Source organism: Prionailurus bengalensis, chromosome D2 (genome assembly GCF_016509475.1).
Source record: "Prionailurus bengalensis isolate Pbe53 chromosome D2, Fcat_Pben_1.1_paternal_pri, whole genome shotgun sequence".
NCBI lineage: Eukaryota > Metazoa > Chordata > Mammalia > Carnivora > Felidae > Prionailurus > Prionailurus bengalensis.
In genome coordinates this window covers 6076426-6102937 of record NC_057351.1, presented here as the reverse complement: position 1 = coordinate 6102937, position 26512 = coordinate 6076426, and the positions used below count along the sequence as shown (strand labels likewise).

Below are 26512 nucleotides of genomic sequence, written 5' to 3'. Positions count from 1 at the left end.
GTTTCAAAGGTTTTGTGTAAGGGGATTGTTTTCACTTTTGAAGCACCTGTCAAGGGCAACAGATACCACAAATATTTCCTGGAAGAACGTAGGAACTGGGTGCTCTTTCAAAAGCAGACAAACATGTGACTTGCAGACTTCCTGCCAGAGACCTGAGATTCAGGACAGCTGCTCACAGGGGCGGTTGTACTGAGGTCCCCGAGCCTTATGACACGTGCGCTCCCAAATGACACCCCAAGCGAGGGCTGCCGACTCTGAAGGCCGTCTCCATCTGTATCGCATCCGTGGATATTCATTTTGGTTTGATGGTTTAATCTTTTGGTGGGGAAAAGGCAGAAAGGGATGAATTTTCTGTTTATCGGTGGTGGTGTGTGATACTAAATATTTCTTGAATTCATTCATTTAGTCTATGCAATTAACAAATATACAGGGAGGGCTTGTTTTAGGTTTTGGTGGATGAAATAGAATTCCTAGTTTTCTTGGAGTTTACTGTCTAATGATAAGATAGCTCTGTAGCAAATATTTTCAAATATCCTTGAAACTAATATATAATTATACATCGTAAGTTCTGTTGTAAGGGAAAATATCATGGGGATGATCTGGAAGGATTATCAGAGGAAGTGATATTTGGGGAGAGAAGTGAAGAATGAGTTCAATGAGTTCATGACTCAAAAGATAGAAATGGTGATCGGGAAGTGATGGGGTGGAGATTTTAGGGTTGCGAAATGGGTTAGGTGAAGGATCTCAAAGGCAGAAAGAGAATCGCCAGTGGAAAAGCTCTGAGATGTTACAATGAAATTGCTTGGTGCCTGGAGACGTGTAAGAACTCAAAGGTCAGTATGACACTTAGGTAATTAATTATTAATCAATTGCTCTCCTGATTTCAGCCCCATTGTAATTTTTCCTTGACCATTTTCCCAGCGGGAGCAAAATCCTCCTTTGAAAGACAGGAAACGTGACTGTGGGTCAAATGGCAACAATGTTAGTTAGTCCTTCCTGTAAGCACCAGACTGGGCATGTGTTCAGGTCTTCTGTCCTGTCATTGACTGTGGTCATAGACTGGGTGAATCGTGACTTTAAAGGGAAGGTACTGTGGTCTGTAGTCTTGTTGGTGGATCAGGAATTATCGCTGTGTATGTAAATACCCATAAGGGATTTCACAAATGGGGGAGCTGTTTATTAAAAGTATTTTTAATAAGTTGCCTAATTTACCTTTAAACATTCACTATCGTAAATACTTCGGTCCAACACTTAAAACATTAGATGAAAGAAAGCCTAGTTATTTAAATCAACTGTATACATTCACTCTGTACTTATTTTGGAGATTCATAATACATATTGGAAATTTAGAAGTTCCTTGGAATAGCTATGCAGAAAGAATTCTGTTTCAATGAACTTTGCTCAGTGTCTCCCAAGCATTTTTGACCCTGAACACTCCCCCCTCCCCCTTTTCAAGGAACTAGTGTTCTTTAGTTCACTCTTGGAGGAAACACTGCGTGTTAGTATATACTCGTTGGGTGAGAGCTCTCGAATTACGGGATTGCTAGAAAGGCTGTTCGCTGACCACTGAGTTTAGCTGTTGTAGCAGCTGTTACCATATGCTTCTTCTTGGTCATTTGTGTTTTCTTCATTAATGCTTCTGATTTCTCACAATTGGATATTCCCTGGTTGCAGAATATGAAAGTCATGTACTGTGTTAAAAATTCGCTTTGTAGAGAGATTAGTGATTAAAAGAACGTGTCCTGAGAATATTAAAATACAAAATTCTTTTTAGGAAAATACCAATGTAATAAGATTTTAAATGCTGTATGTTTCAATGAGTTTTGAAGTATGTCTTTACTGTCTTTTGTGAACATTCTTCAAATACTCCACTGGGAAATATTAAATGAACAAAATCATCTCTTGGCACATTCTGAAGTTATTATTACCTTAAAAATGTCTCAAATGGTCTAAGACCGATTACGTGATTTCAGGGAACCAATCCAGTATCACCACCTGAATTTTGAGAGTTTTAGGTAAGGTTTACGGTGTTACCTTTTCATTTGTACGAATTGGAGACAATTGTTCTCTTTCCTGGTGATGACGTCTTTCGTATCACAAGGGATTTTAAAACCTTGCAGTGGGAGGAAGGCTGAACTGCTCTCGTCCGAGAAATGAAAAAAGTTAATCTAGGTGCTTTACCGTGTTTCCGCACGTAGATCTCTGTCAAATAAGGTGGAATGCAAAAGATTTGGGGTGCGTCCATCTTTCCTTTGACATAAATGAGGATTGGTTAGGAGGGTGCGGTTGATATGTCACACCTACGTCGCATGCGAGACTTTGAGGCTGTGCAAGCACACACACACACACACACACACGCATGTGCACGCATGGTCATGTCCCATAGATCCCCATCCATGTAAGAGCGATTCCTTAAGGTTCGAGTGTAAGGAGACGCATGATAGAACTAATTGGATGTCCTAAAGACCCTTTAATATACTTTGTTCTCTGCAGCAAATTAAATGTTCTGAATTGGCTTTAATAGCTATTACCTAGGAAGAAAGAGGAGGTAGGATTTTCAGGTGCACTGAATCAGGCTTCTGTGTGCACTGATAATAAAACGCGGGTGAAAGAAAAATATCACTGGAAGAACACGATGCCGGCAAGGGGAATGCTTGGGTTCCAAACTTGCTTCCGCCTTGAGTGGGTCGTTTGACTCCCTCGGCCTTTGCATTTCCTTAAATTTAAAATTAGGATGTTGAATTACATAATCTCAGGGGGACATTTCAGCTACAATTCTGTGATATTCATTATCGGTAAAAAAAAAATAAGGCCGCTTTGGCTTTTTTTTTTTTTTTTTTTTGTGGCTGCAGGTGGGGAAGGGTGGTAAGCCATATGGTCTTTGAGTTCTCTGTGTTTTGGGAGTGCTGGTGATGGAGGCAAAAATTAAGTAAACAGAGTGCACGTGGAAATGCTCTTGGGTTAGGTAAGCTTCAGCTTTGTGACTAGAGAGAGAGAGGGGTACTTGCTGTGTACGGATAGAGGGTCTGACCCGTGGAAAAGAAGCAATTTTCACTAAGATATCTGTGCTCCTAAGAGCAGCAGTTGCTTTTAGCAGTCTGCAAATAAGTATTTTGAAGACTTCCCTGTCATTTTTTCCACTTGAAATTGGTATTCGATGTCGATGCTTTTCCAAGAAAGATAGATGGGTAGAATTTTGGCTGTGCTGCATGTTATGGAAAACTTGGACGGATTTTCCATAATAGCTCCCCAAATTAACTTTGAGATTTGCGTAAAAACATTCTTACGTAATGCGGTGACTCGAGACAGATCCTGAATGTTCTGCCTGATAACCAAAAATCAGTCCAAGTCTCTATTCGACATTTATTTCCATGGGGCATTCTTATCTACCAGATCATGTTATGCCTGTGTTTTGAAAAATGATTTGTAAAAAATACAGTCTGGACCAGGGAGAAATCATTGAATCTTTAAAAGACGTACATGGGGCAAGGCGACTCATAATCTTCTAGTTGGTTACAAATGCCTAGTGACAATATGTGTCTCCCGGGCCCCAGCTTGCTTCTCTCTCTATCCTTGGTCCAAGGGTATGCCTTCTCAAACCTCAAGTGCCATGTCTCGACCCTCACATGACATCCACTTGTTTCACCAGACTATCACTGCATTAGCCTGTCATTAAGGATGGATTTCTGGATCTCCATCTCATGGTGATGGCATAAAAGTCAAAACATCAAGAGTTTCCTGCATTTGAAGTTAGGTGATATTTACTTGGTCATTAAGTTCAAGAGGATAAAGATGAGATGATCAGAAGACTTCCTAGTGAGTCTTTTTTTTTTCCACCTACAACTTCCCTCTCCTTCGGATCTCTGATTGTCACGATGCAGATGCCTTTGTTCCTATAGGCTAATCCCTTCATTCGAAGCCCCGATAAAAACCAGTTCACTCAAACTTCTATCTTATTGTCTTTCTTCCACCTTCACTGCTTTCTCAGTTTACCGATTGTAGTAAGTTCACGAGCAGAATGTAGTGCTCGCCGTTTGCTTTCAACTTTGATTACAAAACATGTAGGTTGAAAACGGCCCAGTGATAGTAGCTGTTAAATGAGATTTAAAATAAGTAACAGGCAAAATTCACAGACTTCGGAGCTGTTCTTCTATAAGCCACATGGTATCGAATATGCTCTCAAATGCAGACGTAGTTTCCCAAATATTTGTTACTATTCTGTGGAAAGTACTGATGCATTAACTTATGAAATGATGTGCATTAAAAAAATGTTTTTTTTAACATTTATTTATTTTTGAGACACAGAAAGAGCCAGAGTGCGAGCAGGGGAGTGGCAGAGAGAGAAGGAGACACAGAATCCAAAGCAGGCTCCAGGCTCTGAGCTGTCAGCACAGAGCCCGATGCGGGGCTCGAACTCATGGACTGTGAGATCATGACCTGAGCCAAGGTCGGACGCTTAACCAACTGAGCCACCCAGGCGCCCCACAAAATGATGTGCATTTATAGGCCAGAAGAATCATTGAAATAGGACTGAGAAACGAAATCTATTAGGCAGGCAGGAGAGAAATTATCATGTTGCATACCCACTGTTACGTACATTCACTGGGCTTAAAATGTAGCAGAATAATAGTTTGTGAACAAAGCATTTTAAAGTCCACGTTCCATTTAAAAATTCTCCATTCATGGAAAAAATCTGGAAAGCCAAATTCCTTCCTTCTTAAACACATTTTATTTCTTCCAAGATTTGGAAATGTTATTTGGAAACGGGCAGCTTCTTGAAGAGTACAGAGAAGCGTTCTTTTCGCAGACAGGGCATGTGTTCTCATGAATACTGCTTCAGGCTCCATAATAACATACCATCATTTTAAGCCGTGGAGTATAAGAATTCATTTCAACTGATATTAGGCATGACACTAATTCGGTATTAAACTCTAAGCACATTAGCAATTATGGTACAATGCACTATTACTTTCCAAATCTCTGCAGTAAGTTTTTCATCATTAATGGTTTCTGTGTTTTTTTCTTTTCCATGTGGGATATATCATGCACGGAAGTAAAACTTCAAAAAGCCAGACCATTAGAATGTTTGCTTATCTCCATTTGAATATGGATTCCTGATGGCTGAGTCTATCCACCAAATATAATCATAAGAATAACCTAATTCTGTAGGAGTTAATCAAATAGCAAGTATTTTAATTATTGTGATTTATCCATAGAAAGCCAGAATGTCTGAAGTCCAGATTTTTATAAAAACAGTAAGCCGAAAAGAGAGCCTCGAATCTTTGTCTAATTCATCAAACTGCAATGAAAATTCTATCGTCTGACTTCTCTCTTGTGTAGTCCAAAGGCAGTTCCTGTGGTATATTATTATGCATTGAAATAGGATGATTGTGTTCTTAAAATATATTCATACAAACAAATGGGTGAGTGGGTTTACAATGTGCCTAAAATAATAGGTATTATCATTACAGATCGTCCTGGGGTTTACTTTTCAACGTTTATTTATTTTTGGGACAGAGAGAGACAGAGCATGAACGGGGGAGGGGCAGAGAGAGAGGGAGACACAGAATCGGAAACAGGCTCCAGGCTCTGAGCCATCAGCCCAGAGCCCGACGCGGGGCTCGAACTCACGGACCGCGAGATCGTGATCTGGCTGAAGTCGGAGGCTTAACCAACTGTGCCACCCAGGCGCCCCTGGGGTTTACTTTTCTATCTGTAAATTTGAAGGCAAAATTTGAAAATATTTATAAAATCGGGTGGCTCAGCAATCCCGAATTTAAAAAAAAAATTTTTTTTCAACGTTTATTTATTTTTGGGACAGAGAGAGACAGAGCATGAATGGGGGAGGGGCAGAGAGAGAGGGAGACACAGAATCGGAAACAGGCTCCAGGCTCTGAGCCATCAGCCCAGATCCCGACGCGGGGCTCGAACTCCCGGACCGCGAGATCGTGACCTGGCTGAAGTCGGACGCTTAACCGACTGCGCCACCCAGGCGCCCCTAATCCCGAATTTAATAGAGTGACCAACTGTCCTGATTTGCCCAGGACTGGGGGGTGCCCAGGACTTCAGCTCTAAAACCGGGACAGTCACAAGCAGTTTCAGTATTAAAACAAGGACAATCCTAGCCCAGTGGGTGCAAGTTGGCCACCTTAAGCCAGGATGAAATGGTGCTGGCGTGAAGACAATTTTGGGAAAAAGAACTTCCAAGAATTCTTTCTCCTGCTCTTTCAGGATTTCCCCACATTTTCCTCTTTCCACCTACCCAACCCCAAAGTCAGGCTAGTTAATAGTAAACATACTCTCATCTCTGTGGTTCGAGAATCAGGACATTGGCAACATCTGGAAGCCCTGCAGAAGACAGTGAAGGTCAGGGAGTCAGGGAATGAGCTCCGTATCACATGGTGTGGATTCGAATCTAGGCTTTGCTGTTCATTAGGCAGATGATTCCGTGCTGCCATTTTTTTCCCCCAAATATAAGTTGAAATAATAACAAAGGCCACCTGGTGGGGTTACATAAACAGTGCCTGTCGTGCATTAAGAGTTCAAGGAAGTTAGTTATTGTAATTGTGACCTTGATTAAGATTCGCAATTTAGAGCATGTCAGTATATCTACCAGTAATGGCAACTCTCAGATCTAGATTCTTAGGGGTACTTGTTCCTTGTAGCGGTTTTCCGTAAGGGGTGGTTTCCATCACTTAAAAAGCTCAGGTGTGTTTTGTTGTTTTTGTGAGTTTTCCCTACTCAAGATACATGCATGAAATGGCAGAAGAAAATGTCATACTTAGGACTCTTCCGGGAAATGTAGCATCAGTGGAATGGACACCCAGATGACAAAGTTATCCCAGTCCTTTTGAGGCTAATTATGGCTTTAGTGAAGGGTGATAAATTCTACAGACTTTCTTCTTTTCATAGCCAATATTATGATGAAGCTGTGTTACTGAATGCCTCATTAAATGGTTCTGAGATTCCATTAAGGAAGGCCTGATAAAATTTATTCTCAATCATGAGGGGTGGGTGCAAAATTGAGGAGCATCGATATGCCACAGGTTGGGCTGGTTACTGGTAGCTCGCTTTTCTGAGGGCTGTGACAGAGAGAGACTAGCTACGATCCAGTTGTGAGTTGACTATGGTTGTGACTTGTGAGTTGACTATGGCATTTGAGAGTATGAACTCACTTCCTTCAAAATTTCACGGATCTCTGTTTTAGCATCTACCATGGAGGGTTCCCTCATGAGACAGGCAGTGGGAGAGCTCAGGAGACCCGTCTCCACTCTACTTCACTCCACTCCACTCCATCTCAGACTTGTGTAGTCACTGCCTGGGAAGCAGAAGGTAGACTTGTGCCTGATCTCTGATTCTATGGCTTAGTTTACCATGAGACAGGTCGTCAATTTGTCTGTTGAAATGTAAGTACAGGACCTTGATTTTTCTCATAGAATTTATATCCAGCATTTACCAATACAGTAGCAAATATGTTTAAAGAGGGGGGGGAGAGAGAGAGAGAGAGAGAGAGAGAGAGAGAGAGAGAGAGACTGAGATCACTCAAAAGACTGAGATGCAGAGCCAGATCCCTTCAGATCTAAACAACCAGTCAAAAGCATCATTGAAAAACGTACTTAAAATATTTATTTTGACTTCAAGAATGGAAAAGTCAAGAATTCTGGATGTTGCATGTACAGTTATAAAGTCAGGGGGAAATTCAATTATTTTGGTAATATAGGCTAATATAACCAAATATATTCTTATACCTTGAATACTTTTTCAATGTGTAGGTCGACTGTAATAATCATGTGTTTTGGCTGTTTACTTGCTTTGCATGGATTATAGCAGGCTCCTGATTCTCAGGATGGGATTCCTCATGGGATGTACATTTTGTATCACAACAATGAAATGTAGGATGGATATATCCTGTACTTGCATGTAGATATGAAAGCTTAAATAGTGAAAATTATTTACATGACTTAGTGGAAAAAATTTCACTTGTATCCAAAATACCTGTTTTGTTTTTTTGTTTTTTGGGGGTTTTTTTTTGGTTGAAGGGCTATTTTTTTTAATTTCCTTTGTGGATGTTGACAGGCTTTCTTAAAAATGAAGAAGAATCTTCTCTACTTTGTGCTGCCCAAAGACATTTAAGTTACACCATTTAAGCCTCAAATGAACCTTAAAACATAACCCTGCTTAGTGGTTGTCTAATGATCCCCCCTGTACCATTGCCTCGGATATATTTTTAGATATAATCGCTTGGCCTCAGGGCCCCAATGTAGATCTATAGGAAAAAGGCAGTTAGTGCTAAACATTTTCTCATGGGATTAAAGAATTTGCATAGGTTAAATAAAAATAAGAATTTGGCCTTTTGCCTGGGACAAGGAAATTGTCACATACGCTCTCTTTTAGAATAGAGTCCTATACAAAGTCACAGTACCTCTACTCGATTTAGTTTTAATTAAAACAACAATTAGAACTATTTCACTGCTGTCAGTATTTGTAAATTACTTATGTTCTGTTCACTAGGAATGAAAATGTTTCGGGAATTATCCACCTTGTGTGTCACATTCCGAAGTAAATGCATTTCCCTGTGGGAAAGCAGAACATTTAAGTGTCTTCTATCACCTAATGCTAAGAGCATTAGATCATGATCTTAGTGAAGCATGTTTAGGATATATATCCTTCGTCATGTATACCTCTGATGACAAACAAATACACGTTGAATCAAAAAGTTTGTTCATGTGCCATTGGCTAGTGGTTTTTTTTTTTTTCCTCTTTGCTTAGAGAAAGTTGTGTATTCAAAAGTAAGAGCGAAAATTTTTTTGAGACCGATATATTCACTCTTGGCTACGTTTAGATTGCGGTGAATAGTTCTGGATTGCAATTCGATTTTAATGTATTTTCTATCAGCTTTGTTTGACTGCGAGGGAATGGCCCAATAGAGCATTGGTTTGTGACACTGAGCGCCCAAGAATAGCAACCAGGACTGCTCTAAAAGATGCTCTGAAGTTGGGTGAGTCCATGAAGATTTAGATAAATATTAGGAATTTAGGTAAGCGGTGAGTAAATATTGGTAGATTCTAAACATGTGTTCAGGTGATGGGCGCGTTCCCCTCCCACAGAGAGAGCTCACTTAATTGTCATTTCAGGAACTACTGAGTGGGCAGAGCTGAGTGGACGGGGAGAGGGGGGGCGGTGTGGCTTTCGGTTCTGCAGCCCATCTGGGCCCCCCCTCTTGTCATGATCCCTCCCCACAGTTTGCGTCTTGCCATTCAAGTGTAAGGATACAGTTCTAACAGCTTGGTCGCCAGAGATGGAATCTTTTTGAAGATCTTAGTTCCATTTCCCGATGGACTTTTTGGAGCTCGGCGATGATGCTTCCCGCCGCCCCCTTCCCCGGCCCCCCACCCCGAAATAGCAAATGGCAGAAGCCAGGCCCTCCGTAAAGTCTTCCGCAGACACTAGCTCGGGCTGGGGTGGGGCGGGGAGAGCCGAGCGGCCTTCCAGGGCCCAGACCTGACGGGGAGAGTTCACGAGTGTGAGTCCGGAGGGGGCGGGCAGGGGGGGGGGGCAATCGGCAGGGGCCCGAGAGAGCCGCCCCCGCCGGGCGCCACGCACCAGAAGCCCCGCCCCCCTCGCCCCTTCCCCAAAGGCACCTGCGCGCGGCCGGGGCGCCCTCCCGCCGCCGCTCCTCTCCTCCGGGAGGCAAGTTTGTGGTCCAGCGCCAGCCACCTGTGCGAGGCGCTCCCCGCGGGCAGGGTGGCGTGAGTGAGGCCACCGCGCGGCCACGCAGCTCGCGAGCCTCCGGCGGGGAGGCCGGCGGCCAGGAACCTCCGGACCCCGGGGCGCTCCGGCGGCCGAGCCCGCCCTGCCCGGGGACGCGGCCGGGAGCGCAGCCCCGCGGCCCCGAGGCCGGGGCGCCCGGTGGCGGGGGCGGGGGGCGGGTGTCCTCCCCCGCGTGCCCCCACCCCGAAGTGGCGCGCCCGCCCGCTGCGCCCCGCCTCCGGCCCTGCGCCCGCCGCGGCTCCCGGCTCAGTCCCGGCGCGGACCCGCCGCCTCGCGGCCCCCGCGCTCAGCCTCCCCGGCGCCCCGACAAGTGGGGATCCGCACGGAAAGTCGGCGGCGGAGCGGCGGACTGGGCATGCTCAGAAGCCAGGGCTGGCTGGCTCTGGGCTCGAGTAGGAAGCGTCTGCACTCGGGAGGCGGCGGCGACTTTGGGGAAAGTTGACCGGAGCGGGGAGCGAGCCCCCGGGCGCGCGGCAGCGGCAGGAAGGCGGCCCGGCGGCCCGGCGGAGCATGGGCACCCTGCGGGATTTGCAGTACGCGCTCCAGGAGAAGATCGAGGAGCTGAGGCAGCGGGATGCGCTCATCGACGAGCTGGAGCTGGAGTTGGACCAGAAGGACGAACTGATCCAGAAGCTGCAGAACGAGCTGGACAAGTACCGCTCGGTGATCCGGCCGGCCACCCAGCAGGCGCAGAAGCAGAGCGCCGGCACGCTGCAGGGCGAGCCGCGCACCAAGCGCCAGGCGATCTCCGCCGAGCCCACCGCCTTCGACCTGCAGGACCTCAGCCACGTGACCCTGCCCTTCTACCCCAAGAGCCCACAGTAAGCAGGGGAGCCGCGGGTCTCGGTCTTGGGTGTGGGCCCCCGCCCCGCGCGTGCCATGTCTGTGCTCGGGCTCCGAGGCGTTGCAGCCGTTGTGGCGGGCGCTCCGCGCGCGCCCTGCACGCTCCTCCGAGCCGCGCTCGCTGCGCCCCCGCCGCCTTGCTGTCTTTGTCAGATGTCGGGCTATTTTTGCAAGATAGACACGCACGTTCGTGTATGCCACCCGGGGTGCATAGTTGGAACGCGCCCCAGGTGTGTGTGTGTGTGTGTGTGTGTGTGTGTGTGTGTGTGTGCGCGTGTGCGTGAGTGTGAGCGAGCGAGCGTGAGAAGACGAATGAAAAGCCCCGTCTCCCAAACACCCCGGCGAACCTGAACCTGCCCGGCCGGAAAATCCTAAATGCAGGCTCATCGGACTCGAAATGAAATGCGTCTGTTGTCACCCTTACTTTCTCTGCTCCGGCGGCTCTCCCGGATTTCTCTACCTGCTGGCGACAGTCGCCCGCACCCCTCCAACCTGATGTGCTGTCATCGCCAAAGTGTCAAAAATAAGCAAATGCGCATATAAAAGGGAAGATTTTTGTTTGTTTGTGTTTCATCTCCCGAATTGGATGGCATTGACAGCCCGCAAATGGAAGCCTAGTCTGTTGATTTAAAAAAAAATATTTTTTTCTTCATAACACGCGAGGGAGATCGTTGCTTGTTTTCCTTAAGGAATTTGCATGATGTTGCCTGTGAGGTGCCTGGGTCTGCTGGGAGGGCTGCGTGTGTCCAGGGTCCAGTGTGAGAACTACACTTACGTTTATGGACACTGTGAACACAGTGTTTGCCTTACTCCTGGCTTCTGATGCAACCGCTCTGGTAGGGCTCTTGCGTTGGGAGAACTGTGTTCTGATGTCAGTGGGCTTCATAACTTGGGTAGGAAAATTGAACACAACTTGTTATACACCTTAGGGAGAGCATGGTGGCAGGACCGTGAGATTAACACGCAGTGAGGGAGAGCACCCAAACGGATGGTGTTTTTAGTGGATAGATAATGCCATAATCGGTAAAATGAAAGATTTTGCTACTGTATTTCTAACTACATCACACTGGCTGTTTGACACGTGTTACATAATAATGCAAGCTTTCTTGGAACCCTTCACTTCACAAACACAAGGAATTAATATAAGGAGAAGGGGTAAACGCGGGATTGTCTCCCTTTGTATTTATCGGGTTTAGGGGAGCCATCGGGCATGTACTGATGATACTTCTGAAAACTTAGAGTTGTACCATCATCTGTTGGTTCCGATAGAGGTTTTGCTGTTCCTCCCGCAGGTTTAGCTTCAGAGGGAGTTTGCATTCTCGGAGAGTGTGGGGAAGAAACGATGAGGGTAAACACTGCTGAGATTCTGACCTCACCAAGTGGCCCTGATCAGTAGACTTAGATCTGCCTCGGAAACCTGAGCGATTCACATCTACTTCAACTTCTGCCAGTAAATTGATTTGCAGTCCTGACATGCTCGCCTGTTTTAGCTAACGAGGTACACGGCCATCTCTCCTGGGCCAAGTTTTGCATAATGAAAAAATAACTCAGAGACAGCTCTCTGCATTTTTAAGCATTGCATAGGCTCTCGTTTTAGTATCTGCAGGACTTTGGAGTAACACGGAGAAAACTCCACTTTTGTAAAAAAGACCATTTTAATGGGTTTTATAATGGAGCATGATCAAGCCAGCTGATAACTCCAGTGAAACATTCGATCAGAGAAGATCTGGAGGAATCCAGGCAGTGGGGAATGAGCTGTAGAATGTGGCAAGTTGTAGAAGCCTCTCAGTGTTTCACATGTGGAACAGTCAGATTTTTTTTTTTTTTTTTTTGCAAATCCCTGGTGGAAAATGAAATTAGTGTGGTGGCAAATAAGTCACCCCATTCTGTTACAACAAACGTTGTATCTATCGGGCAGCGCTGTGCGTTCTGATATTTATTTAATAACTTGTGCTTTGAAGAAATCAGCTGTTACGGTGTCACCATGATGGTTTTGGTGATTTCTGAGGGATTCTATTGAAGAACACGATGGAATGTCTTCCAAGCTTAAATAATTTTGGAAAAACATCTGTTCTTTTTTCACACTTACATAAAGAAAACTAGAATAAAATTGGCTGAAGTGGCATAGTGTACCTTTCTTGAAAGAGAAGTTATATTGTATGCAAAATGATTATACCTTTGCCATCTGGATGAGGGTGCAAGACAGCTCCACAAAGGATCAGGAAAACTTGGCAACCCCACGAAGACTTGCGTGAATTTCCATTTCTATGCCGCTGAATAATTTGATCATGCAGACTTACTGGCAACAAGTGTTTGTGTTTCACTTCCGGTGCAACCTAAGTGTCGTTACCTTTCTTCAACTCACATACAGAGGATTGTGAATTCGAGTTGAAAGGAAACCATCTCAGTAGCCTAAAATGGATTTCGGATTCACGTTCATGGGAGCCTTCTGTTCTCTTTTCATCAGATGTAGGTAACTGCCCAGCTCTGAGGATTATAATTTTTTAAAAAAGCCTTCCCTTTTCCTTTTTGAGTGATTTTTGATCACTTAAAAAACAGTGTTGAAATAGTGTGAAATGTAAACTATTAACTTAATTCATTTTAACATTTTCGGTTTGGAATTTTCCCTGAAAGCTGGGAATTGGAGGGAAGGCTGGGTCAGAGCCAGGGAGCTCCTGCTGAACCTGTGTGTGTGTGTGTGTGTGTGTGTGTGTGTGTGTGTGTGTGTTGGGGGCACGGGGGTGTTCTCATTTCTCTCTTTCACACCAGCGTAGAAATAGCCCTTAAGCCCTCTGTGTGTTACCAACGTGAAGCAAAGAACCGTTGCAGAAGTTGGCACTATGTTCCACAGCTACGAGAACGTAAAACTCTGAGGCTATACGTTTTGAAATAAATCGAGCAAATAACCCCTTGAAGATGAAAAAAAAAAAACAACCACACCGCATTTTATGAGATAAGATAGTCTGTTGGTTATATACATAGGATGGTTCTTTTGGACTTTTAAAGTAATTTTATTTCATGATCTTCCATTCCTGAAAACTGACTCTCTAATCGGCTGGGACATTGACTAGTATTTGGAGCCCGACCCTTTACGTACTGAAAATACCTTCAAATCCCTTCCATTCTGCTGTCTCAGTCTCCTGCGTTCTCTCAGTCGGGCTGCACAGACTTATGTTCCTGTAAAAACTTGTTAGTGTCTCTGGATTTTTGTTCAGCTGGTGCCTTTCACCCCAGAGGCAGCTGAATTTCAGAGAGTGATGATGTGTTTTATAACATTTCACTCTTGGGTTGTGAAATAGTTTGGAAGAATGGAGGACGAAAAGAAACATATTTTCTTATTTTTAGGGAGGCGTTGCTTTTTTTTTTTTTAAGTTTTTAAATGTTTATTTTTGAGAGGCAGAGAGAGACAGAGAATGAGCAGGGGAGGGGCAGAGAGAGAGGGAGACACAGAATCTGAAGCAGGTTCCGGCCTCCGAGCTGTCAGCACAGAGCCGGACGCGGGGCTCAGACCGACGAACTGTTAGATCCTGACCGGAGCTGAAGTTGGACACTTAACCAACTGAGCCACCCAGGTTCCCCAGGGAGACATTAATTTTTAATGAGCTCTTATATGATCTTTCCAACCTGGGCACTAGTACATCTCAAGAGAAATAGTATCTTCCAAAAGACTGTATGTAAAATTTTGTAGGAAAGTGGAGACAATTCTAGAATTTTGGTATAATGTTAGATGGGATAATATTAAAACGTAGATTTATTCAAAGGTAGCAACTAAATGCCATGTGTCCTGCTGCTCAGTTTGGTTTTTTTTTTTTTTTTTTAACGTTTTTATTTATTTCTGAAGAAGAGAGAGATAGAGCATGAGTGGGGGAGGAGCAGAGAGAGAGAGAGGGAGACAAAGAATCCGAAGCGGGCTCCAGGCTCTGAGCTGTCAGCACAGAGCCCCACACGGGGCTTGAACTCATGAACCATGAGATCGTGACCTGGGCCAAAGTCATACGCTCAACCAACTGAGCCACCCAGGTGTCCCTCACAGATTATATTTTTAAACCAGGGATTTTCAAATATTTTTTTAAACTTAATTTTTTTAATGTTTTATTTACTTTACTCACAGCCTTGTGAGAGAGACAGACAGACAGAGCATGAGCAGGGGAGGGGCAGAGAGAGAGGGAGACACAGAATCCGAAGCGGGCTCCAGGCTCTGAGCCATCAGCCCAGAGCCCGACACGGGGCTTGAACTCATGAACCGTGAGATCATGACCTGAGCCGAAGTGGGACGCTTAACCGACTGAGCCACCCAGGTGTCCCCAGTTTGGTACTTTTATGGGCCGTCTGCTATGCGCAGCTTACCTTGGGCGTTAGGGGTGAGAGAGATGTAGGCCCGCGTCCAGTAGGTATTCTGGAAAGTACAGAGCACGTTAAACCACAGAGGAAGTACCTGAAACAGTTGGCAAAGGAGATTTGCGGTCATTTCATTTCATGGTATGGGAGAGTCGTGGAGGCCAGGTGTTTAAAGTGGGTATTTGAAGGGCCGCCCGACTTAGGCGAGTGGTCAGGGGATGAGAGGGGCACGGTGGGGATGGAAAGGACCATCCGGCGGACAAGACACATGGGGCCGTGACAGCGACAAGGGGCGGTACCAGAATACCTTAGTGGGAACTGCGGAAAGGCGAGCCTAGGCCCCACAGAAGGAGAACTTGAGTTTCTGTTTTGTAACGTAGGCGAGAGGGCGTTTCTGCTTGTTTTTAGAATGTTCTGGCAGCGACGTGCACGCGTGCGCCCTCCGCCCAGCAAGGGCCGGGTGGTCCCTGCCAGTAAGGCTCTGAGTCCCCGAAAGCCTCCTGGGCCCCGTGCCTCCTGGACCCCCGTTGTCCTGACGATAGCTGTGACTGTCCCAGAGAAGCGGGACTTGGAGGGAGCAGAGCAGCGGCTGGTTCAGACCCGCAAAGAGACGGAACCCAGTCCGAGAGAAACCAGCTTCCCCTCTCCTGTCACTTCAGACCGTTCCCATGGACGGTCATCTCAAGTCGTGCCCCGGACTCCGCAGCGCAGATCCCTTCCGTATGGCGGTGGACGGGGGCCCGCGGTGACAACCCAGCCTGAAGTTGGTTTCGGAAACTCACCTTTCTGGTTTTCGTGGAGGGGCTGAACTCCAACTTCAGGCAGGTCTGCTGGACCGTCCGGCTGCAGGTGGGTCGTGAATTCGACGTGACGGGCCGTGCAGTCACAGCGAAGCGGTGGGAAGCTTTTGCAAACGGGTGAGACCAGGTTCCTGAACCCCCGTGAGGCTGTTCTGAAACATGGTCAAGTTGCGTGCCCCGAAGCTGGGGAATCTAACAAAGGAACGGACAGGCCCTGTCCGAGAACAGAAACGGCCGGCCTCCTTGCTCCCCTGGGCCCCGTTTCCACCCTCCTGCTACTTAGCCTTTCCCTGAAGAGCTGGGCACACGATGTGTCTGTTGCTGTTGGGACACATTTTCCCCGGCCTGCTTAGCAGTGGAGGGGGCTCCGTGGTCTCCTAGCAATCGGAGCTGAACACCAGGCTGCTCCCCTTTCTGCCGTCTCTGCCATAGGTACCGCTGCCCATCTGGGGCGCCGGGCCTGTTGCCGGCACTCAGACCCTCCCACTGGAACCTTCCACGCTCGGAGAGCGCAAGGCAGTGTGACAGACAAGCACGCGGCCAACGCAGCCTCTACCGGTATGCGTCGCACCTTTATGCAGTCACCTCGGTGGTGTTTTGAATCCCGGTCGGAATTGTTGGGCCACCGCCGTTCGCCGCTCCCCACCCCCCCCTTCCCCGACAGGCCCCGTCCTTCGTCCCACCCAGCCTTCTGACACCGGTTCTCTTCTCCTGTCGCCATCTTCCGGCATGGCCGCGCTCCTCGGCTTCTCCTTCAAGTTCATTTTCTGGCGAGTTCGATACGTGCAGCCCGTTTGAACTCTCCGACTAGGATTGTCTGTCAGAGTGGAGGAACGTTCTCCCCCCTCGCCCCCCCAGAACCGACACGCCAGTGTTAACAATGGTGCAAAAACGGCGGCCACACAAAACAGACTTTTGGCAAAAGTTGGGACTAATTGTATCCTCTCCAAAGGGTCTTGTCTCTGAATGGATTTTATAATCAGAGCTATTAATGAGAAAAAAAACGAGGAGAGCACAGTGGGAAGAAGGGGTGTGCGTGGAGTGGGGGGGGGTGGTGAGGAAGGTGGTGGACAAAATGGGAATTTGGGGAAATGCTCAAGGGCAAGGCAAGATCAGGATGGAAAGGAAAGGGCGGAACCCGAGGAGCATCATTAAAGGAGCACCATATTTGCACATGCTGGCAAGGAGTGATGGGTTTTGTGGGCGACGGCCGGTGACTGGAACAGCGTTTACCAAGAAGACGGCGCTTTGTGGAGGAAGACCGCCATGGGGACGAGGCGCCTGGACGGTAGCACATCGAAGGCTTCCTTGCCTTCTCTGTGAGCGGGAGCCATCCTGGGATTTGGGTGGAAAACCATTAAGATGTTTCCCTTTAGACCAATGCTTATTTTGAGTGCCTTGTGTTGTCTCTTGGAAGCATCCCTTAGTCTGATAGCAAGGAGCACTTGAAGCTCGCAGCGGAGAGGAGAGGATGAGGAGAGCAAGTTGGTGAACCACGGTTTCTGAAATAAGAGGTCAGCACGGCACTGCCTGCCTTCGTCGTGACGGCTCACGTTTATCCAGCACTTACTCTGTGTCCCTGTGTCTTCCATGGACTGTCTCTTTTATCCTCGAATGACCCTCTGAGGGAGACTCCAAAGTATCCCCATTTCACAGCCCCGAGGTACAGGACACCGAAGCTCAGAGAAGTGACTTGCCCAAGGTCACACACTTTGTTAAAGGCGGGCCTTGAATTCGAACTCCAGCGCTGACTTCCCTAGCCAAGGGCTTCCCTAGCCAAGGGCTTTTCTGCTTCCCAAAGGGATGTGGGGTTTAGGCGCTTGTGCCCAAACCCCACTGAATAGCATCTAGGCTGTTCTCAGGGGGAGTATCTGTTCACCAGTAATTACATAGGAGGCAGAAATACTTGAGAAGAAGTGGAAAAAATAAGAGGACAGTGGTTCCCAAGCTGCATATTAGAATCATCTGGGGAACTCTATAAAAAAATCCAGTGCCTAGGTTCTGCCCCCAGCCAATTAAAGGAATAATGCGTGGGACCGGAAGCCCCCACCAGGAAAGATTTCCCCAGGCAGCTCCAACGTGAAGAACCAGGGTAAACTTCCCACTTGAAGAGTTGACCGTTTCTACTGGTAAAAACCTTGAAGCACTCGGGACTTACAAAAACAGTGGAAGAGTTTTTTTTTTTTTTTTTTTTTTTTTGGCAGGGGGAGGCAAATTATAGGTATACGTTATTTAGTGTCGTAGGTTTATTCTCCCACTCAGGTAATCCTGACTTTACCTGGCTCGTTGGTTCCCGGCCTTAGCTGAGTGTTAGAATCACCTTGGGAACTTTAATAATATCTCTCCTGGGGTGTGGCCTCCAGAGATCCTGATTCAATTGCTCTGGGGTGGACAGGGGGACTAGGCGTATTATTTTGGCTCCTGGGAGGACTCTGATCTGCAGCCCGTGTCGAGAGCCTTTTCTGTCGCCCGTTCAGGCTCGGTCGTTACAGGCTGCTTGAATCCCCGTTCTTTGCAAAAGCACTTTCCTTGGCCCGTCGGAACCAACTGGATGCCCGCTTGCTGTGAAGCCGGGCAGTGCCAGCGTGTGCACCTGTTGGTCTGACGGGGCCCTCTTGGGGTTACCTGCTGGGACCTGGGCGCACTAACCTGGCAGGAGCTGCATTCGAAAGGTAAGTGCGTTTCCTCTTTCCCGGCAACCCCGGGTCCTGGCCGCTGCTCAAATGTAACACACAGGAGGATCGGCCATCATCACAAGTGTGTTTTTCCACCCACTGAGGCCTGCTGCCTCGTTAACCAGTAACACTGTTTCCTTGGGTTCCAGATACTAGTATGAAGTGTTAAGTGCCTGAGGGGCAGATGCCCGATGAACCCTCGGAGGAGTAGCACCGGGGCTGGTAGCCTCTCCTTCTGGTATGTGATGTCTCTGCAGCCAGCTACAATGTTTTTTTTTTTTCCTACAGATATTTTATCCTTTTAAGGCAAACAGCCTGTGCTCAGGCTGAGGAGTACTTTCCAAAGAGGCCTCAGAGAAAGCAGAGAGAACACGTCAAGCTCTGAGTCCCTTTTCCAGACGGTTTGGTTTGAGTGGACAGATCTGGGCCCTGTCGCCGGCTGGCCTAGAGGTCTGAGGTGACACCTGAAATTCGAGAATCTTCTGCGTCCCTCGGGACACTCCAGGCGGGGAGGAGGGGGGGAATGGGAATTCTCACACCCCGTGGTCACGACCTCGCTACGGGCCCTATTCCTAGCTCTTTGTGTCTCCTTGCGCCTCCTGTCCCCTTCCGTTGTTGGTAAAAACTCTCGAGATGTTCCTCATTGTCTCTGATAGGAACCTATTTATGTTTGCAATCTAATCATCTCAGGTGAGGGCCAGCCAATGCAGCACTTTGTATAAGCGGTGAAATAGCTAATATAATTGCAAGCAGGTTTTGGTAAAAATAATCCTAGAATGGCAGTCAGCAAGCTCTCTTGCCCCTTTCCCTACTTTGTTCTCAAATATGAAAATATATTCAGTCGACGGATAGCACGTAAACGCACAGTGGATGTCATGACATGAGGCTGTCCAGGGGTTTGGGGGCATTAATTACGCGGGGAAGTTGATCATAAGGAAAGTAAACACTTTCCTTATGAACCCAGCTTCCAGTCATGCTTTTGGTTATGGGGCCTAAATGCGAAGGCAAAGAAGGAATTAAGCAGCAATAAAGTTGCTTAAACTCGGTTTAGCAGTTTGAAGCGGAGTGGTGGGCAGAGTTTGTGGTAGGACGCTGGGAAAAGACATGTTAGAGTTCTTCTGTTCCAAGATCTGAAAGGATAGGTGTTAGCATAGAAAACAAAACAAAACAAAACAAAACAGTGACGATTTAGTGTCAGTATATGTCCATTGCGCCAGCATCAAAAATACAATAAAGGGGTGCCTGGGTGTCTCAGTCGTTGAGCGTCCGACTTCAGCTCAGGTCATGATCTTGTGGTCCGTGGGTTCGAGCCCCACATCGGGCTCTGTGCTGACAGCTCAGAGCCTGGAGCCTGTTTCAGATTCTGTGTCTCCCTCTCTCTGACCCTTGCCTGTTCATGCTCTGTTTCTCTCTGTCTCAAAAATAAATAAATGTTAAAAAAAATAAAAAAAATACAATAAATTAGTAATAATTACCTTTGCTGCTCTAAAGATCATAAATGCTAATTAGTTTCACGAAAACGGCCCTAAGACTGTGCAAGTTTATTGACCTCTACGCACAGCGGTAGTGACTTTGACCCTGCCAAAGCATAAGTAAATACCTCAAGTTATTAATATGTGTCAAAAGTTGGTGTCTACCGATCAGCCTTAGTCTCTCACTGCTAGGTGATGCCTGCTCTTGAAGAATAAATAACACTCTATTTCTTGGAACGTGAAATAATTACGGTATCAGCCAGTCAATTTAATTTGATGAATGGTATTCAAACGTCAGTGATGACAAATACACCTGAGTTAAGCAAAATAATTTTGCTGTTTTCTGACGCCGTGGCTTTATGGTAATATCACGCTTCCACCAGATCTGGGCCAAGGAATAACGAGATAACGTGCGGGGGAAAGCGTCTCTTTTCTGGGTATACTGTATATCATCTTAATGGTCCAACTCTATCAATAAATTATGGTTTTGTGCTTCCAAGTCTGGACTGAGAGGAGAGAAAAAAGGGTTGTCAGGACAAGGAAGAAGAATGGGATCCTGGAATTGCCGCCGACGGGCTGGAAGGCGGCCTGGCCGTCCTCCTGCCTCGGCAGGTGGCTGGCAATCCGGCCGTACGAGCCTGCACAACTCCACCTCCGTGGAAGCCTCCGTCTTCGTGAGACACACCGCGCCCAAATCACTGGTGACTGAGTAGCACATTTTATATTACGGCGAGGCAGACAAGATGGCCCCGTATTACTCTTGTGCTGGCTTGACAGGGTGTCACCACAGCCTTTACAGAGGAATATTAAACATCTGAATGTGACAGGTACCATTTTGCTTGGCCTGCAGTGGCAGCCCATTATGTCCGTGGGAGGAGAGAGACGAGAAAAGAGACAGTGCAATAAACCCCGGAGTGTCTGCGGCCTGCACCGTCAAAGCACAGAAGCATTATGGTCTTCATCGTAGGCAATTGCCCTCTTATTCAGGAGCTGTCTGAGGAGAGCACAGCTTAGAAGAATGAGCTCACAGACACTCAGTAAAAGTAGTTGTGTTTTTTTTTTTTTTTTTTTTTGGCTGGAAGATCCATTCAGCGAATCCCTCTTTATTTTGAGTGAATGCAGTTTACTTAAGACAACTTCTGCGGTTCTGAATTGTTAGAAGATCATCTCTCTCCACCCCCGCCCCAAAGAGCGTGTGGAAAACTACAGAAGGAAAGAGTGGCTCGAAGTTTCTAGGTACTCACCGAATACTCACCGTCATAAAAACATAGCCCACAAGTCTGTCACACAGGCATATGAACAACGTTTCCTGTTATAGATCCGAAAAGCTTTAGAATGTTGTGGAAAAGGAAGTGGAGACTTTTTACAAAAATAGTGGCAGCCTCGATCAGGAAATAGTCATCTTTGTTTTGGTTTTGTTTTTCTGATTTTTCAGAATTTCCCTCTAGACGTCCCGTTCATCATAAAAGGGAAAGATGACATGAAAAATTAGAATCTGTCTGGCTCTGCCTTCCAGATGTTTTAGCATGACTTAGTATGGAGACCTAGATTCCCTTGTGGGGGAAGAAACCTTTCCTTGTTCATCTAGCACTGAATGGCATACAGCTAAATGGATATTACTTTGAAACGATCCTCACGAAAAGGAATGGCAAATAAAAGAACCAGCCCGCTGTGAACGGAGCGTCTTTTATTAACTTCTTCCTACCTCCTTGCTTACTTCACGGTCATCCAGCCTTTGCTTTTCCATTGCATTGCTTGACACATTAAGATGTTCATTCCCCTACGTCCCCGCCCCGCTGATAGGTAACTGCTGAAAGAGTTGGCTTTTGAAATAATAACTATCGAAAAAACTTCCAGAAATAAAGAGTTTAGACACTTGGAAGCATTATATATGTGTGTTGGAGAATTTGTTTACATGGTTATGAATAATTATAACAGGTTATTTCGGGGGGCGCCTGGGTGGCTCAGTCGGTTAAGCATCAGACTTTGGCTCAGATCACCATCTGGCAGTTCGTGAGTTCGAGCCCCACATCTGGCTCTCTGCTGTCAGTGTAGAGCCTGCTTCAGATCCTCTGTCCCCCTCTCTGCTTGCCCCTCCCCTGCTTCCGTTTTTCTCTCCCTCTCTCAAAAATAAATAACCATTAAAAAAAATTCTAAAGAAGTTATTTCGGAAAATTCTGATATTTGAAGAGTACCCTATTTCCATCACAAGTTCTATTCTGCCTATAATATAATCATGATTATTTTAAGCTATCCAAGCTGTCCTCACGCACCCTCAGAAATGAAGAGGTTGAAAGAAGTAACACTGAACTATCTTGGCGAAGATACCACCTCAAGATGTGCAGAGAGGTGACTCAGGTAGAACACATCGCTGGAACCTTCGCCTGAAAGCACAAAACAAAACGTTGTCCATCACACCTGAGAGAGTCGGCTGCCTTTCTCAGGTGACCGCTTCCCTTCTGTGGCTTGTCGTCTCCTTTGGTGCCATCACTGAGGTCCTGCACCCTCTCCATCATTGGTCATCACAGAGCAGGGCTCCACCTTCTGGATTCCCAAGTGTTACTGTCAGGACGATAAATGGAACGTAACCCAAGGACGCCATTTATTTATCTTGGCAAGAGCGGCATCCTCTGCCAGATGACCTTGGAGCTTATTAAATCATATCTAGGTGAACCCTTGCTGGTGAGTTTTCACATCATCTATGGCGAGTTCCCCGCTCCTTCTTGACTCCCGTTACTATATTTCCAACTGCCGTTCGTGGTTCAGGCCATTGCTTTATCGTCGTGACGGGGAAAACTTCTCTTGCTCGAGTTAGGCTCCCTTGTTTTTTCTTCCATCTTTTTTACTTTTTTTTTTTTAATCTTTTGTCTGGACACAGAGAACAGTTTCTCTCATCTTCACAGACATCTTTCATAAAGCAGAGGCAGTAATGGTTATTTTTCAGCTTCATCTGTACTGGTCGTTGGTGATGATGATGGTGATTACTGACCATATTTGTCTTGTTCTCTGCCACGTCTGCTCTCTTGTGTACTTTCTCCTAAAGGAATCTCGTAAAGTATGGAGTGGGTGGCTCAGTGGGTTAAGTGTCCGACTCTTGATTTGAGCTCAGGTCATGATCCCGCGGTTCTTGAGATTGAGCCCCGCGTTGGGCTCCGTGCTGATGGCGTGGAGCCTGCTTGGAATTCTGTCTCCCTCTCTCTGCCCCTCCCCTGCTTTCTCTCTCTCTGTCTCTCTCTCTCTGTCTCTCTCTCTCTAAGGATAAATAAACTTAAAAAAAAACACAAAAGGAATCTCACATCGCAGGTACTGCTATCATCCCACTTCTTCCATTGGAGAAAATGAGGCACAAGGAAGTTCAACAACTTGCCCAAAACAAAACGTTGGGCTGAAGCACTCAAATGCAGATCTGTGTGATCTGAGCCCATGCACGTTCTGTACGCGCCCCGTGGTGTAGCTGATTGTCCCAACTGCTCGTGTTTTTAGCACAAGTTCTGTTTCCTATTCCCTTTCACAGTTTTGTTCCTCTTATACAGCTTTGCAATAATTTTTTTATATACCTGTGTCTTCCATATGCCATGTACCCATATACCCATGGCGGCTGCAGGGGCGTTCTCTTTCAGAGGCTAGCACATCTCAGTATCATGGAAGTTCTTCTAACAATAAAGCTGTGTTTCTGCTATATTTAAACTGTTTTAAATACAACTCACGCCTAGGGCATTTTTGCTCTATCATACGTAGAAAGGTTTCCCCATCTTGTACCTGTGTATTTTGGGTATCTTTGGCTGAAAGATTTCAGTGGCCTTTGTCCTTAGTGAACCAAATTCCCATTTCAAAGAAATTTTCCCTCATTTTACTGATGATTTGTGTCTTTGTTTTCTCCTAAATATTAGCATCTTAATATAATCGAATAGTAGTAGAAAGTTTATCAAGTACTTTCTGATTCTTTTTCCTGGTAATTAATCAACGCTCTGTGGATTGGAGTTTGTTTGTCATTTACCGAATATTAAGCAACTACTCTGGTGTAGGGCTGTAACAGATGCACTCCTCTCTCTCCCCTGAATTATTTAACACCGAAAACTCTCTGGTTTTAAAATACGTGCTAAAAAAGACATTGCTCTTTTCAGAGACTCTTGCAGCATGGATTGGGCCCAGCATACCTGGACTGGGGTCAAGTTTCCAGTTCTCAGTGTCTGATTTGTAGTCCTGTGTACTTACTGGACTTCATGTCCATCAGAGTTTGCGTTTCTGTATGTGGGTCATCATTTGGTGGACATCTGCTTCCCCCAGAAGATGGTAAGTTCCATGAAAATGAACCCAGTGTCTGTTTTGCTCCATGTTGTAGCCGGGGAGCCTTCAACAGGCCTGGCACACAGCAGGTAGTTGATAATTCTGTGTCAAAGAAAGGATGAAGTGAAGCCTCTTTTATCTCCCTAGTCTTCGCATACTTTAACTTTTAAGTTTATTATTATTATTTTTTTAATTTTTTTATTTTGAGAGAGAGAAGAGAGAGAGAGAGAGAACGAACTTATGGGGTGGGGGATGGGCAAAGAGAGAGGGAGAGAGCGGGAGAGAATCCCAAGCAGGCTTTGCACTGTCAGCGCAGAGCCCCACGTGGAACTCGATCTCACGAACCACGAGAACATGACCTGAGCTGAAACCAAGAGTCGGGTGCTTAACCAACCAAGCCACCCAAGTTCCCCTCAACTTTTTTTTTAAAATTTGGAAAATGGGAAACTTCCGCAACTGGGTTGAGCAGGGCTTGGAGACATGCTTGGGTTGGGCTAGGAGAGGTTTTACAGACTTGGGATTTGGGTGCCTCGGCGCACCTTGGTGGACTTTCCCTCTGCTCCACAATCCATATCGGCCCCGTCACTGCCTCCTGTCTCTTTCAACCTCACACCCCCTTGCTTGTATTATCTATCTGCCTGGCCTCTGAAGGCATTTTAGTTTTTTACCTGAAAAGCTGGAATTAGATAGTCTTGAAAAGTCCCTTCTAGTTTGAATAATCTGTAATTCTTGATTGTCTTTCCAAGGAAGTGTACTCATCTTCCAAATGAAATAAGTGCCTCATCCTAAGTTCGGCGACACAAAACCTCCTACGTTGGCTAACCTTGAAAAGCAAATGGGTTGATTGCTGAGAAATGCAAGCCTAGAATTAATGAAAATAGTCTCAAGAGAGTCTCTTCAAATTCTTAATTCCTTTTGCAGGCATAGCCAGAACTCTCACTAACAAAATCCTGTCACGCTTATGATAATAGCTTGCTAATTTTGACTATCCAAAAATTCACATATTATGAGATGGTGGAACCCATCAAACTCAGGATAAAATACCGTGTTATCAGGTTTGTACCTCCACAGTAGCCCAACTAAAGCAGAAAATTTAAAGGCTGGTTTTGTTTGGCGTTATCGTCCCTTAGCTTTTCAGGATGGGACCCCAAAACACCCAATCCTGGAAAAAACTTTTTCATCTCATCTGATCATATGCTTCTGTGAATAAATTCTGTAGTAAAGTCTAAGTAAATTCGCTCGGAACATAAATTGGCTTATGTGCCAGGCAGCTGTGTGTCTTGTAGCTTGTAAAAATGAGGTGTGATAGCAACGTCCGTTCATTGGCTGGAAAGATGAACATACATGTGATCTCATTTATGCCTCATGATCGCTGAGTGAATAAAGGAGCCCAGATCATCTTCATTTTACAAACGGGAGAATTAAGGACGCGAGGTGTGAAGGGACACGACCCGGATCCAACAGCTGTTACGTGACGACCCTGTAAACCTGATCGACTGTCAGACTCCATCCATCCTGGCTTCTGTGCTCTAGACAAAATCAGTGTGCATTCATGAGATTGCCCTGAGAATCCAGAGTCCTGCGGTTCAGCAGTGCCCTTAAGGGACACGCAAGCAGATGGGCTCGGGATACATCACAGAAGCTGGGTAAGAGCCTTAGTTCTGATTCGCTTGCTACTTTACCACTCGCTAGGTCTGTGGTGTTACCGTAAATGAGAATTATAACATGCAACGTGACTACAGATCGTGTTTGTGAGGTCCTCGGCACCCCAAACGTAGCAGGGGTCCACGATAGCGTGAAACACGGTCTTTTGTCAAGTTTACTAAACCAGATTCCGTTATTAAAGGGCTCTAAGCATTTCCCAGCCAAACCGAAGACCGTTGAGGTAGAGAGAGTTTCGGTAACGACGAGGCCCTAGAACAGAGCCCAACGCGACCCAGCTTGGCTTTGCAAAGTGTGAGTCAGAGGGAGATTGAGTGACAGCGAGAACCCGGCATGACTTCTGTGTGGGCTAACTGTGGGCAGGAAGGGCAAACATAAGCAAGCTTGCAGTTGCATAATCATGCAATTTATTTCATTCAGTGAGCAGCCACAGGCCTGCGGAGAAGTCAAGAATGGATTGGTCCAGTCTGAACGGAGTGCCATGCACTTAAATTATGTTAAGAAATCATAGTGAACACGGTTGTAATAATAGCTGAAGGAAAAGCCGTCTGTGCTTTAAGGACAGGATGAATGTTTGAAGGCCCCTCTGCAAAAGACGCATGCATGTGAAATCGTAGTAATACTGTTCCCAGCATTTCGTTTGAACACATAGGACCGCGTAGAC

General features: G+C 46.2%; 1 protein-coding gene across 2 annotated transcripts in view; it reads left to right on the top strand.

The window, feature by feature from the left end:
• Positions 1 to 26512, top strand: part of PRKG1 (protein kinase cGMP-dependent 1) — a 1261759-nt gene that overhangs the window by 84844 nt on the left and 1150403 nt on the right. The window contains exon 1 of one of the 2 annotated variants that reach the window (XM_043596139.1): positions 9975 to 10592. The exons of the other annotated variant lie outside the window; for it this stretch is intronic. Coding sequence (XP_043452074.1) covers positions 10282 to 10592 — 311 coding nt within the window. The 5' untranslated portion in view covers positions 9975 to 10281. Of the gene's footprint in view, positions 1 to 9974; positions 10593 to 26512 lie in introns of those variants that run through there. 2 annotated transcript variants of the gene reach the window in all.